General features: G+C 39.2%; 1 protein-coding gene across 2 annotated transcripts in view; it reads left to right on the top strand.

Annotated features, from left to right (window-relative positions):
* The window catches only part of NDUFS1 (NADH:ubiquinone oxidoreductase core subunit S1), a 37523-nt gene that overhangs the window by 7512 nt on the left and 16094 nt on the right, over positions 1–13917 (top strand). The window contains exons 4-13 of one of the 2 annotated variants that reach the window (XM_008974240.4): positions 2020–2127; positions 2848–2924; positions 4111–4192; positions 4284–4414; positions 4857–5042; positions 6919–7053; positions 7810–7924; positions 9107–9252; positions 9868–9996; positions 13322–13451. In XM_008974240.4, the coding sequence (XP_008972488.1) occupies positions 2020–2127; positions 2848–2924; positions 4111–4192; positions 4284–4414; positions 4857–5042; positions 6919–7053; positions 7810–7924; positions 9107–9252; positions 9868–9996; positions 13322–13451 (1239 nt within the window). The remainder of the gene's footprint in view (positions 1–2019; positions 2128–2847; positions 2925–4110; positions 4193–4283; positions 4415–4856; positions 5043–6918; positions 7054–7809; positions 7925–9106; positions 9253–9867; positions 9997–13321; positions 13452–13917) is intronic. The other variant, XM_008974241.5, reaches the window with a different exon arrangement.

The following is a 13917-nucleotide window of genomic DNA, read 5'->3' as shown; positions in this document are numbered from 1 at the left end:
ATTGTGCCACTGCACTCCAGCCTGGGCAACAGAGCAAGACTCTGTCTCAAAAAAAAAAAAAGAAAAGAAATTTGAAGTAACTTAAATTAGTTACTATAGGTAAGTTTGTGAAAAAATAACCTTCGTTTGTTGTGGGCCTGCTTAATGCTTTTCATTTTCATATAACCTTTCTGTGGTTAGTAATATTCATAGGAATATATCCTACAAAGCAGGTAAATGGAGGGTAGCATGTGCTTACATTCATGCTCTAAATATTTCTTCATATTCCTCCAGAAATAATAAATTGGTCATAGAGAAGTCATGCTTCACTCCATTTGTAAGTTGTCACAGATCTAAATGTTCTTTGTTCATTTTAGCAGTCATTTCTAGACTATCTGCCAGTCACAGACATGAAAGCACAAAATATGATATAAATGTATGTTCAAGGTACAGTGAAAAGTTGTGGCAGGGATAGGAGGTAGTAGAAAGAGGTATTGGGTGCCTCAGGTCATCCCTGAGGAGGTGTTAAAGGATGAACAGGTGTGTTCATATTGTGAACAAGAAGGACATGCTCGCATTTCCTATGGAAAAAGTTAAGGCAGATAGCTTGTCATGTTTTGAAAGCTTCAAATAGTTTAATATTGATGAAACATAAGGTATAAGTAGAAGATGAGATCACAGGAAATCAAGTTATTGAGGAAGGGAAGGTCCAGTCATGAAATACAGTATCTGCTATGCAGAAGAGCTTATATTTTGATCAATCAGGAGTTTTGTTGCCTATTTAAGCAGGGTGACAGCGACTGTAGAGGATGATCATTTGGAGAATAGCAAGACTGGAATAAGAGACAAGGAAAAAGCATTTTGTATTATTGGGACAGGATACTACGAAAGCCCTAAAATAGATAGTGGCAATGGGAATGAAAACAAGAGAGTAGGTTCAAGGGAGAATGAAATGTAGACAGGCCTTCAGGAATGATGAAGACCCGAGGGATTTTTTCCCCCGTCGTACAGAACTTCCCAATATTGCTTTAACAGTGAGAAAAAAAAAACACAAAAGAAGTTTCAGTAGAGCCACAGACAAATAGTTCTTTAGAATTCAAAGAGACCAGAGGAATTCTTGTGGTTTTCTGCATTTGTTAGGTTATTTTGGAGTGTATAGAGGGGAGAGAAATCATTTGAATTTAAGCTGTCTGTGGAACATACACATGCAAATGCCTGTAAATCTGAAGCTTGGAGAAGTGGAGGTCTAACATGGCTGCAGATTAAGGTTTGGACATAATCAGCATAAGGAATGTCAGCTAGGATGAAGGCTGGGACACTATCTGTCTTGTTCACTACTATACCTGCATCCTGCACAAAGGAAAGACTCAACACATTTTTGCTAACTAAATAGTTTAAACACTGGAAATTGATGAGATTGCTTTAGAATGAAGGCTGAGGATGAGGAACTAACTCTAGAGGAAATTTGAACATGTTTATAGACTAAAAGGAGGAAGAAATTGCAGAGCAGGGTAGGTGATAATTGGCAAAGCAGGGATAATCCCCCTTACTGGGCAAACAGAAACTGGGAAAACCTTCAGCCACAGTGGGAGGTGAGTCCTGGGTAGGATATAGGAGCCAAAGACAAATAGCCAGCTAGCTAATGTGTAGTGAAATCTCTAATCCAAAGGAGGGGAGCGAGGCAAAGAAGTCCAGGTATGAAACCACTGGGGACATTGTGGACAATGGTTCAAAATGGATGTGGGAAGTCAAGTCTTCAGCACAGTGGAAGGATACTTTATCCAGTTTCTTCCACATAAGGTGAAGTCATGCCAAGGATCCTGAGATCCTCTGAGGCAGCTTCAGAGGAGACAGGGGTTAGAATCAAAGGCAAAGAAAGGGACTGAAATAAGAATGAATTAAGATAGATAGATAGATAGATAGATAGATAGATAGATAGAAGTAATAAGATGCTGTATGTGTGTGTTTCAGCAATAACAGCAGTGAAGTCAGGTTATTCTAATGCTTTTTTTTTTTTTTTTTTTTTTTTTTTACTTCTAGGCTTGCGAGAAGGTTGGCATGCAGATCCCTCGATTCTGTTATCATGAAAGGTTGTCTGTTGCTGGAAACTGCAGGATGTGCCTTGTTGAAATTGAGAAAGCCCCTAAGGTACTTGATACCTAAAATTCTACACCATGCTGTAGAAGGTAGAAAACTTTAAATCTTGCAGCAAACTTTATTTAGAATCAATATCGTAGTGGAGAACCTAGCCCTCTTTACTTCTATCTATAAATTTAATTATTTTGTACAATTGATTCTCTTCATTTCAAAACTGGAAACACATAGATGGAAGTGCTTTACAAACACATGTGTCATATAATTGTAACATATCTAGAAATTAAAGGTGATTTATAGTTGTCAGTATTTCCAAATGGCTGTATAATATATAACCAGGATGTAGAGTTGCCAAGTAGCACATTAAAAGTGCTGACGCCCTGCCATTTTTAGTAGAGAAAAGGGTTGCAGGGAAGAAGTTCACTTTCAGTAGTTTAATTTCATTTTGGTGTATGCAATTTTTTTATTCAATAGTGCCTGCTAATCAAAGCAGTTATTTAGTGTTCTGTTTCAGAGCAGAATAAAAAATTGCATTGACTATTAGAATAAACCTAAAACCAGGATGTTTTATTTCTGAGATAAATGCAAAGTACTAGATCATCATATTATGAATATGAAAACTTAACAAAATTCAGTTTTAAAAAATACCCTATTCTTTGCCTGTTATCAAATGTATAATTTAATGTTTTTATATAATTTAACATTTTTATATATTGAGTTGCTTGTAATCACAAATAAATACAAATACACATTTTTTTTTCGTTGAAATCCCAGGTTGTAGCTGCTTGTGCCATGCCAGTAATGAAGGGTTGGAATATCCTAACAAACTCAGAAAAATCCAAAAAAGCCAGGTACTTTATTGTTATTCAACGTAGTACCCTTTCATAAAGCAGAAAATTGCACATTTTGGTATTTAGACCTTCCCATAGATTAAGAATTTAATATCAAACTCTGAAGAAGTTGGTGTGCTCAGCTTCTAGGAGCAATAGAAGTGAGTACTACATAGTAGAGAAGGTCAAGTCAGGAGTTTATGGTATTGAGCTTTAGGATCAGCATTAAAAATCCTTCTTTAGTAACTTGCTCAACTTGTGATGAAGGGTGAATCTGGACTTACTAAGCTACTACTATACTATACTGGGATTGATTGTGTTTGTTTTTGTTTTGAATTAATGTGAGTATTTTCTGAGGACCATTGAGCAACTTTTGATCATTCGGTATTGTTAAAAGTTACAATTTTCTCTGTTTTTTGAAACGAGGTCTCACTATGTTGTCCAGGCTGGTCTTGAACTCCTGGCCTCAGGTGATCATCCTGCCTCAGCCTCCCTCCCATAGTTCTGGGATTTCAGACGTGAGCCACCAAACCTAACCAAAAATCATAATTTTCTATGTTCTCTAATGATACTTTATTCTAGGCTCCTCTAAGCATTTTCCAGATTGTGTGTTTAATACTACCAGAATGATACTTGGGAGGATCACTTGAGCCCAGGAGCTCGAGGCCAGCCTGGACAACATAGCAAGACCCCGTCTCTTAAAAAAAATATTACCACAATGATAGATAATTGGCATTTCTGATATTAAATGTAAAATTACTATTAATTGTATTAAAAAAATTCATCTATGAAGGTTGTTTAAATGGCCTATAGGTGGGCCTGGCACAGTGGCTCACGCCTGTAATTCTAGCACTTTGGGACGCCAGGGCGGGAGGATCACTTGAGGTCAGGAGTTCGAGACCAGCCTGACCAACATGATGAAACCCTGCCTCTACTAAAAATACAAAAATTAGCCAGGTGTGGTGGTGGGCATCTGTAATCCTAGATACTCGGGAGGCTGAGGCAAGAGAATCGCTTGAACCTGAGAGGTGGAGGCAGGAGGCTGCAGTGAGCCAAGATTGTGCCACTGCACTCCAGCCTGAGCAACAGAGCGAGACACCATCTCAAAAAAAATAAAATAAAGTCTATAGGTCATTTTGAGTGCCAGCAGTTAATGTCAGTGTGTGTGTATTTGAGAGTCATTTTATATGTTACAATTTTCATACAGGGAAGGTGTGATGGAGTTCTTATTAGCAAATCACCCATTGGACTGTCCTATTTGTGACCAGGGAGGTGAATGTGATCTGCAGGTATGTAGTAGAATTCTGTCAATCTTTTTGGTTGTCTCAGATTTTAATTTTATTAGCAGCATGAGATTGACTCTTTCATAATCTACTTAAGGACCAGTCCATGATGTTTGGAAATGATAGGAGCCGATTTTTAGAGGGGAAGCGTGCTGTGGAAGACAAGAACATTGGGCCACTGGTAAAGACCATCATGACAAGATGTATACAGTGTACTCGCTGCATCAGGTAACTTTTTTTCCTTTTTTTTCTATTATAGAATATAATTGTATACTTAATAGTCACAATTTGGTGAATAATAACATTGGAAAGAATGGCTCCTTTTTTTGGGTGGGAGAAGAGGGATGCTGTTTCTGATATATGAATAAAATAAGTTCACTTTCATTTAGTACCAACTTCAGGTGGATTTAAAAATTAAAATCTATAAGCATTTGCTTTCACTCATAACTTGGTGAGTTGTACACATATGATTTGTACAAGTTTCTGCCTGTGTGTTACACCTCAATTAAATGTAAACATTTCATTATTTTTTATTCTAGGACTGTGCTCACCTTTAAAAATGTACTCATTTCTTTTTAGTGTTTGGAAAATCATCTCTTTGTGATCATGAATAAGAAAGGAAATAATTTTGCTGGACTTGACCATTGATGACACATTTTTTATCTTGTAGGTTTGCAAGTGAGATTGCAGGAGTAGATGATTTGGGAACAACAGGCAGAGGAAATGATATGCAAGTTGGCACATACATTGAAAAGATGTTCATGTCTGAACTGTCTGGGAATATCATTGATATCTGCCCCGTAGGTGCCCTAACCTCTAAGCCCTATGCCTTTACTGCCCGGCCTTGGGAAACAAGGTATCTTTTATTTTATGACAATTTGTTTTTTTGTCCTTAATTTATTACTATTCAAAAAAATATTAAGGTTCATTTTCTTCCTGGGTTTCAGTTGTTTTGGTCTGTTGACTTCGTTTGTTTATGTAAAACCCTTTAAATAGAAGGTAAGTAGTTAGAATGGATTGAACCTGTGCAAATTAACTGTTGTTTTCTTGGAAATTAATTCTAAAATACTCAACCACAAAATTATTTTTTTCATGTGTTCTTCCAAGGAGTTTAATAGTGTTGACATTTTAAATGTATAGTCTCCCATGTTGTTGTTTATTAAGTTTTCAACTATGAGGAATGTCATTTAACCAGTTTCTGCTAATAGACATTTAGCTTGTATATTTCTTTATGATTACAAATCTGTAAAAAATATTGCTGTTTACAGATTTCTGTGTATATCTCTCATTCTCCTGATTAAACCAAGAAATGGAGTAGATAGATGCAAGAGGTGTGACTATTTTTAAGGTTCTTAAAACATAACAAATTATCATCCAATTTTAAACTTTATACTTTTCAACTCGGGATTTGGCTTTTTGTTTCTGTATAATTTCTGTGTCCTTACTGAGAATCTCTACTTGCTGATTCGTGGTTGTCATACATCCCCTTCAATTTTTAAATATGATTTTCTTTGGTTCTTTCAACATATTTTAATATTCTTGGTTTTATTTTTAAGTGAGGCTTCTTAGGAGTTCCCCTGTGTCTGCATAGTTTAGTAGTCAGGTATAATTGTACTTCAAACACCTTGATCTAATAAGAGTTATGTTCTTTGCCAATGGATCTGTTTGTGGATGGAGGAGCATATTCAAAGTTCAGGCTGTTTTCAAGTTTGCCCAGCTATTACTTTGCACTGGGCCCTTTGGGTCTCAGAGTTATCCAGGAGTTTATGAATAGGTTGAGCTTTCTCTGGTTTCACCTGCACATGTAGCAGCCTCTGCTAGGAATGCTTGCCGCAATTACCACTACAAACTTAGGCTAGTAAAATCTTGGCTATCCTCAGCTATGATGACCTCCAAAGTATCACCTCCACAAACAAGTTTGCCTAGTGCTCCAAATTAAGTGAGTTGTCTCCATCTGTACCAAAGAAGTTCTCATCTTCACAGCCTGCCCCGGCCTCGAAGAAATTCCATTTTGAGGGGGTGGGGAGGAGCATAGGAGGAGCACTGAGCCCAGCCACCAGTTTTTCAGTGCATAAAAGCTTCGCACATTGTATGTGTTTAGATTTCTAAACTGCTGAAATGGTGGGTTTTGTCATTTTTGGCCAGCTTTACTTTTGCTTTTCAGTGGGAAGGTTTTTTGAGCTCCTTAATCTCCCATAGACAGAAATCCTGCCCCTCTTGTTGAATCGTCCCAGATTTGGCTAGTTGGAGCCCCTTCAAACTAGCTTCTGTGTCAGATAATAGTTTTAAAGCCTTCCTTACTGTGCCAGGAATTTATGTGTTCAAATGTGGGTGTGCCGGGAGCAGTGGCTCACACCTATAATCCCAGCTTTTAGGAGGCCAAGGTGGGAGGATTGCTTGAGACCAGGAGTTCAAGACCAGCCTGGTCAACATAATGAGACACTGGCTCTACAAAAAATTTTTAAAATGTGGTGAGAGGATAGTTTGAGCCCAGGAGTTCTAGGCTGCAGCGAATTATGATCATGCCACTCTAGCCTGGGCAACAGACTGAGACCCCATGGCAAAAAAAAAGGTGGGGGGTTCTTTTATTTAATTGCAGTTCCTCTAAGCTTCATTTTTTAAAGTAATTCAGAAAGGGAATTAATTGTAAAAAAATTTTTTTGGTAAACCAGGTAACAGAAACTTTCTTTATTCCCAAAAGCACCATAGTAAACACCGTATGTGTTTCTCAGAAAGACAGAATCCATTGATGTAATGGATGCGGTTGGAAGTAATATTGTGGTTAGCACAAGAACTGGAGAAGTGATGAGGATTTTGCCACGTATGCATGAGGACATCAATGAAGAGTGGATCTCTGATAAAACCAGGTATATGCTATATTGTTTTCCTTAACTTTTACAGTTTATTTAAAGGAAATTTTATAATAATTTTAAAGAATTATCTTTTATATTTGCAAATTAGTTACTGAATATAGACTACTGGAATCTGAGTTGCTTATATAATGTGATACTGACTTTAATAGTCCTAGGTCAATCCCTGGATATTGTATTTACTTTGAGAAAGATATTTTTTCCTCCCACATGGAGAAATTCAAGTAGATTGATACATTCTCAACTTATTTCAGTTTGTTCATTAGAGAAAAGAAGCTAGGCTGGGCGCAGTGACTCACACCTGTAATCCCAGCACTTTGGAAGGCCGAGGTGGGATGATTGCTTGAAAAAGAAGCTAAATAGAAGAGTTTGCACAATATAATTTTGATAAAATATTTAGAGATACTCATGTTTTGTAAATAAAAATGATTTGCCTTTTTTAGCTGTCAGATTTTTTTGTGTTGTAATTTTAAGATTGTTCAGTTAGCTGAAAGTATAAGAAATCAAACTTTTTTTTGTATGATTTAAGGGAAGAAATCAAACTTTCAGATGGTATTTTAGTTTTAGGTGAAGTTCATAAAATCTATTAGTTCATCTCTAAAAATATCTGGAATAATTACTTGTATCTAGGTGTTTAGATATTTGACACTTTAACCAGTACTGTATTTAAATAACATTTCTTGTTGATTTAACTTGAAAATTATAGTTACTTCTTTAGCAAGATTCCACAATGGTGTAATTTCTGTTTTCTAGATTTGCCTATGATGGGCTAAAACGTCAAAGACTTACCGAGCCAATGGTCAGAAATGAAAAAGGGCTTTTAACCTATACTTCTTGGGAGGATGCGCTCTCTCGTGTAGCTGGAATGGTAAAATTTGAAATAAATAGTGTTAAATAGTGTTTGTGATTATCAAGAAACATCTTTGCCATGAAGAGGGGGGATGTATATTTCTTCCCTTTTTTACTTTTACCAAGATTATGATTTAATCTCCTTCCATTTTACAGATATCTACTGAGGACATATGCTAGATATTATGCTAGATTAAGGGATATAAAGACCACAGACACATCATTCCTGCATCCTACAATCTTGTAGTAGAGAAAGTTGCACAATTCAGCAATTATTATATGCAACTATGAGTAATTATATAAGGAGTAATATGAGTGAGAGCACGTAGGAGGAATGCCTAACTAGGACAGGCATATCAAGATGCCTTCCTTGGAGGTTGCAGTGAGCCGAGATCACACCACTGCACTCCAGTCTGGGTGACACAGCGAGACTCCATCTCAAAAAAAAAAAGCTGCCTTCCTACAGAAGGTGATTCTTAAAGAAGAATCTGAGAATGAATATGAGCTTGCCAGAGCACAAGTGGAGGGAATAGTTTTCTTGTTAGAGAAAGACAAAGCACTAGAGGGAAAGGCAGATACTTCAGAGGAGGTCGCATTTAAGGTAACTATAGTTCCACTTCATTCTCCAGACCTCATTTTGAAGTGCCTTTGTTCCTAAATATAAAACAGCTTCCTTCCAAGCTGATGTTATTAGCTGTGGCCCCACATAACACCTCTGCAGCTTTTCACTTTTAGATTAATTAATAATTGTTGTACAACTTTTTTTGTGTTTTTGAGATGGAGGTTTGCTGTTGTCGCCCAGGCTGGAGTGCGGTGGCGCGATCTCGATCTCGGATCACTGCAGCCTCTGCCTCCTTGGTTCAAGCAGTTCTCCTGCCTCAGCCTCCCGAGCAGCTGGGGATACAGGCGTATGCCACCATGCCCAGCTGATTTTTGTATTATTAGTAGAGATGGGATTTCACCGTGTTGGCTAGGCTGATCTTAAAGTCCTGACTGCAGGTGATCCGCCCACTTCGGCCTCCCAAAGTACTGGGATTACAGGCATGAGCCACTGTGCCTGGGCATGTTGTAAAACTTTTAATCAGAAGTCTGTTAACTTTTTTTGTACTTGAAAACAAGTACTGTTTTATTTTCTGAACATTTCATTGTGGTCTTTGCTGCGTGTAGGTTTCTTGGTGATGCCCTTTTCATCTGTTTCTAGTTGCAGACTTTTCAAGGCAAAGATGTGGCAGCAATTGCAGGTGGCTTGGTGGATGCTGAAGCCCTAGTAGCTCTCAAAGATTTGCTTAATAGAGTGGACTCTGACACCTTATGCACTGAAGAGGTCTTCCCCACTGCAGGAGCTGGGTGAGAAATATGAAGCCAGGATCTAGGCTTTCCTTTCTTTTTTTAGTTACAAGTTATGTATAAAATGTGACAACCTGGATTCTCCAACATATCCCCCAGTTTATTTTCATATGTAGACCAAGATGAAACCAGAAGTTGTAGGAAATAGAGGAATCCACTTATCACTAAGTATCTCAGGCACAGTGGCTCACGCCTGTAATCCCAGCACTCTGCAGGCCAAGGCAGGCAGATCGCCTGAGTGCAGGAGTTCGAGACCAGCCTGGCCAGCATGGCGAAACCCCGTCTCTACTAAAAATACAAAAAAATTAGCCGGACGTGCTGGTGTGCGCCTGTAATTCCAGCTACTTGGGAGGCTGAGGCAGGAGAATTGCTTGAACCTGGGAGGTGGAGGTTGCAGTGAGCCAGGATCACGCCACTGCATTCCAGCATGGGTGACAGAGTGAGACTCTATCTGAGAAAAAAAATAAGTATCTGAAATGTTCATTTAATTTAGAAATACTTAATAAAATTTTTTGTTTGAGAAGGCAATGGGTTTGATGATAGGAGAATATTTCATGGATTCTCTGTATGTCTTAATTTTAAAGTAAATTTGCATTTTATATATTGTATTTCTAGTACAGATTTGCGTTCCAATTATCTTCTTAATACTACAATTGCTGGTGTGGAAGAGGCAGATGTTGTTCTTCTGGTTGGTACAAATCCACGTTTTGAGGCACCACTGTTTAATGCTAGAATTCGAAAGAGGTTGGTAATAGTATTTATTCAAGGTTTAAAAATATTTATGTAATTTTTTTTTTATATGTGAAAAATGACATCTTCCTAATAGTGTTAGTGGTAGTGAGACTCCAAAAGATAACTGGAAGACAATTTTTTTTTTTTTTTTTTGGTGGGACGGAGTCTCACTCTGTCACCCAGGCTGGAGTGCAGTGGCAGGATCTCGGCTCTGCAAGCTCCGCCTCGAGATGGGGTTTCACCATGTTAGCCAGGATGGTCTCGATTTCCTGACCTCGTGATCCGCCCGCCTCAACCTCCCAAAGTGCTGGGATTTCAGGTGTGAGCCACTGCACCGAGCCTTTTTTTTTTTTTTTTTTAATTTTTTAGATTTTTAAAATAATTTTTTTATTTTTATTTTTTATTTTTTTGTCTTTGAGACAGAGTCTCGCTCTGTCGCCCAGGCTGGATTGCAGTGGTGCGATCTTGGCTCACTTCAAGCTCTGCCTCCCGGGTTCACGCCATTCTCCTGCCTCAGCCTCCCGAGTAGCTGGGACTACAGGCGCCCGCCACTGCACCCAGCTTATTTTTTGTATTTTTAGTAGAGACGGGGTTTCACCATGGTCTCGATCTCCTGACCTTGTGATCCACCAGCCTCAGCCTCCCAAAGTGCTGGGATTACAGGTGTGAGCCACCGCGCCCAGCCTTTTTAATTTTTTAGACATGGAGCGTTGCCATGTTGCCAGGCTAGTCTCGAACTCCTGGGTTCAGGCCATCCTCCCGCCTGGGCCTCCCAAAGTACTGGGATTACAGGCGTGAACTGCGACGCCCAGTTGCAACAATTTCCAATAGGTCCGTTTTCTCCTCTCCTTGCCAGTCTTTTAAATTTACTTTATTAGCTTTTTATTTTGAAATAATTCAAGATGCTTGAAATGGTCTTTGTATACCGTTTTGTATATTGTTCACATAGATTAACTGATGTTAACATCTTACCATATTTGTATTATGATTCTCAGTGTGTGTGTGTATATATATAGTGTATATGTGTGTGTATATATATACACTACATATATATGTGTGTGTGAATCTAATTTTCTGAATCATTTGGAAGTTTCTGGTGGACATGGTGCCCTTTTATACCTAAATTCTCAGCGTGGATTTCCTGAGAACAAGGAGCATTCTCTTAAATAATGAAGAAATTTAGGCTGGGCGTGGTGGCTCATGCTTGTAGTCCCAGTACTTTGGGAGGCTGAGGCAGGTGGATCACCTGAGGTCAGGAGTTTGAGACCAGCCTGACCAACATGGAGAAACCCACCTCTACTAAAAATACAAAATTAGCCGGGCATGGTGGCGCATGCCTGTAATCCCAGCTACTTGGGAGGCTGAGGCAGAAGAATCGCTTGAACCTGGGAAGTGAAGGTTGTGGTGAGCCAAGATCACGCCACTGTACTCCAGCCTGGGCAACAAGAGCAACACTCCATCTCAAAAAAAAGAAATTTAGTTTTTTTGGTTTCTGAGATCTCAGTCTTGGGTCACTGCATCCTCTGCCTCCTGGGTTCAAGCAATTCTCCTGCCTCAGCTGCCCGAGTAGCTGGGAATACAGGCATATGCCATCACATCCAGCTAGTTTTTGTATTAGGGGTCTTGCTCTGCCACACAGGCTAAGGTATATTAGCATGATCACACCTCACTGCAGCCTTGACCTCCTGGGCTCAAATGATGCTCCCACCACAACCTCCTGAGTAGCTGGGACTGCAGGCATGCACCACCATGCCCAGCTAAGTTTTTAAAATACCTTTTGTAGAGACGGGATCTCCCTATGTTGCCCAGGCTGGTCTTGAACTCCTGAGCTCAAGTGTTCCTCCTGCCTTGGCCTCTGAAAGTGCTGGGAGTAATAGACATAAGCCACTGCATCCAGCCAGAAATTTAGTTTTGATACAATATTATTTCATAAGCCTACGTTTATATTTAAATTTCATTGATTTTTTTTCATAATTTCTTTTATAGCAATTTTTTTGTTTCCTCAGGATCCATTCTGGAGTCATACATTACAATTAGTTTCATGACTCTTCTGGTCCCTTTTTTGACTTTTTTTTTTTTTTTTTAAGAACACAAGCCAGTTATTTTCTAGCATGCTTTCTGTCTTTTAAATTTACATCTTAGAGATTTATAAAGAGGGTAACCATATAGTTTATTGTCTAAACTACGGGAGTGAAAGAGGGAATTAATAATTACATCAGGATAACGGGGAAAAAAAGCATTATCTCAGACAAACCAGACTATATAGTCATTGCACTTATGACTTTTTGGAGGAACTGGAGCCATAGTTCCCTGCTGTGGAGAATAAATGTCAATAACACGGTATATTTTCATGAATTATGAAAATGTTTAAATATCCTTAATGGATAATTAAGAGATAATTGACCCTGCCATGTAAATACTGCAAAATAAAAATTACAGATTAATTCTAAAATTAAAATTTTTTTAGGCCGGGCACAGTGGCTCATGCTTATAATCCCAGCACTCTGGGAGGCTGAGGCGGGTGGATCACCTGAGGTCAGGAGTTCAAGACCAGTCTGGCCAACATGGTGAAAGCCTGCCTTCTACTAAAAATACAAAAATTAGCTGGGCGTAGAGGCAGGCGCCTGTAATCCCAGCTACTCAGGAGGGTGAGGCAGGAAAATTGCTGGAACCCGGGAGGTGGAGCTTGCAGTGAGGCGAGATTGTGCCACAGCACTCCAGCCTAGGTGACAGAGTGAGACTCTCTCTCAAAAATAAATAAATTAATAAATAAATAACTTTTATAGCTGGCTTACTAGCATTTCTTTCTTTCTTTTTTTTTAAATTTTTTATTTTGAGGTGGAGTTTTGCTCTTGTTGCCCAGGCTGGAGTGCAGTGACCCGATCTCAGCTCGCTGCAACCTCTACCTCCTGGGTTCAAGCGATTCTCCTGCCTCAGCCTCCCAAGTAGCTGGGACTACAGGCATGCGCTACCATGTCCAGCTAATACTGTATTTTTAGAACAGATGGGGTTTCACCATGTTGGTCAGGCTGGTTTCAAACTCCTGACCTCAAGTAATACACCTGCCTTAGCCTCCTAAAGTGTTGGGATTTACAGGTGTGAGCCACTGCGCCTGGTCTGGATAGCATTTCTACACAGCAAATTAATTCACTGAATTGCCTTGGCATGCCTTTTTGCAACACTGTTTTGAAAGGTACGTAGTAAATCATATCTGTTAAATGTGTTGTCTGTGCTTTTAACATTTTGTAATAGTAAATAGATGTATCACTTAGGATTGATGAGACCAGTAACTGCTTAGCTTAGTTATTTACTTCTTAAAATGTTGTTTTTATTTCAGCTGGCTGCATAATGACTTAAAAGTGGCCCTTATAGGCAGTCCAGTGGACCTCACTTACACATATGACCACCTGGGAGACTCCCCCAAAATTCTTCAAGACATTGCTTCGGGAAGCCATCCATTTAGCCAGGTGCTCTCAACTTATGTGTATCTACTCTTGTTGATTTTTAATTATTATTATTTAAACTTAACTGTTTTTGTAATAATCCTATGTAAGTGTTAAAACTTACACCAGGTTGGGCGCGGTGGCTCACGCCTGTAATCCCAGCACTTTGGGAGTCCAAGGCAGGTGGATCACCTGAGGTCAGGAGTTCAAGACCAGACTGGGCAACACGGTGAAACCCTGTCTCTACTAAAATACAAACCAAAGTTAGCGTGCGCCTGTAGTATCAGCTACTTGGGAGGCTGAAGCAGGAGAATTGCTTGAAGCAGGAGAATTGCTTGAACCCAGGAAGCAGAGGTTGCAGTGAGCCAAGATTGTGCCACTGCACTCCAGCCTGGGCAACAGAGCGAGACTCTGTCCCACCCCCAAAAAAACTTACACCAATACAGAAAAGAACATGAGGAAGAAAGTAAAACATTACCTAAAATTCCAC

Source organism: Pan paniscus, chromosome 13 (assembly GCF_029289425.2).
Source record: "Pan paniscus chromosome 13, NHGRI_mPanPan1-v2.0_pri, whole genome shotgun sequence".
Classification (NCBI taxonomy): domain Eukaryota; kingdom Metazoa; phylum Chordata; class Mammalia; order Primates; family Hominidae; genus Pan; species Pan paniscus.
This window is presented reverse-complemented; position numbering and strand designations above follow the sequence as displayed.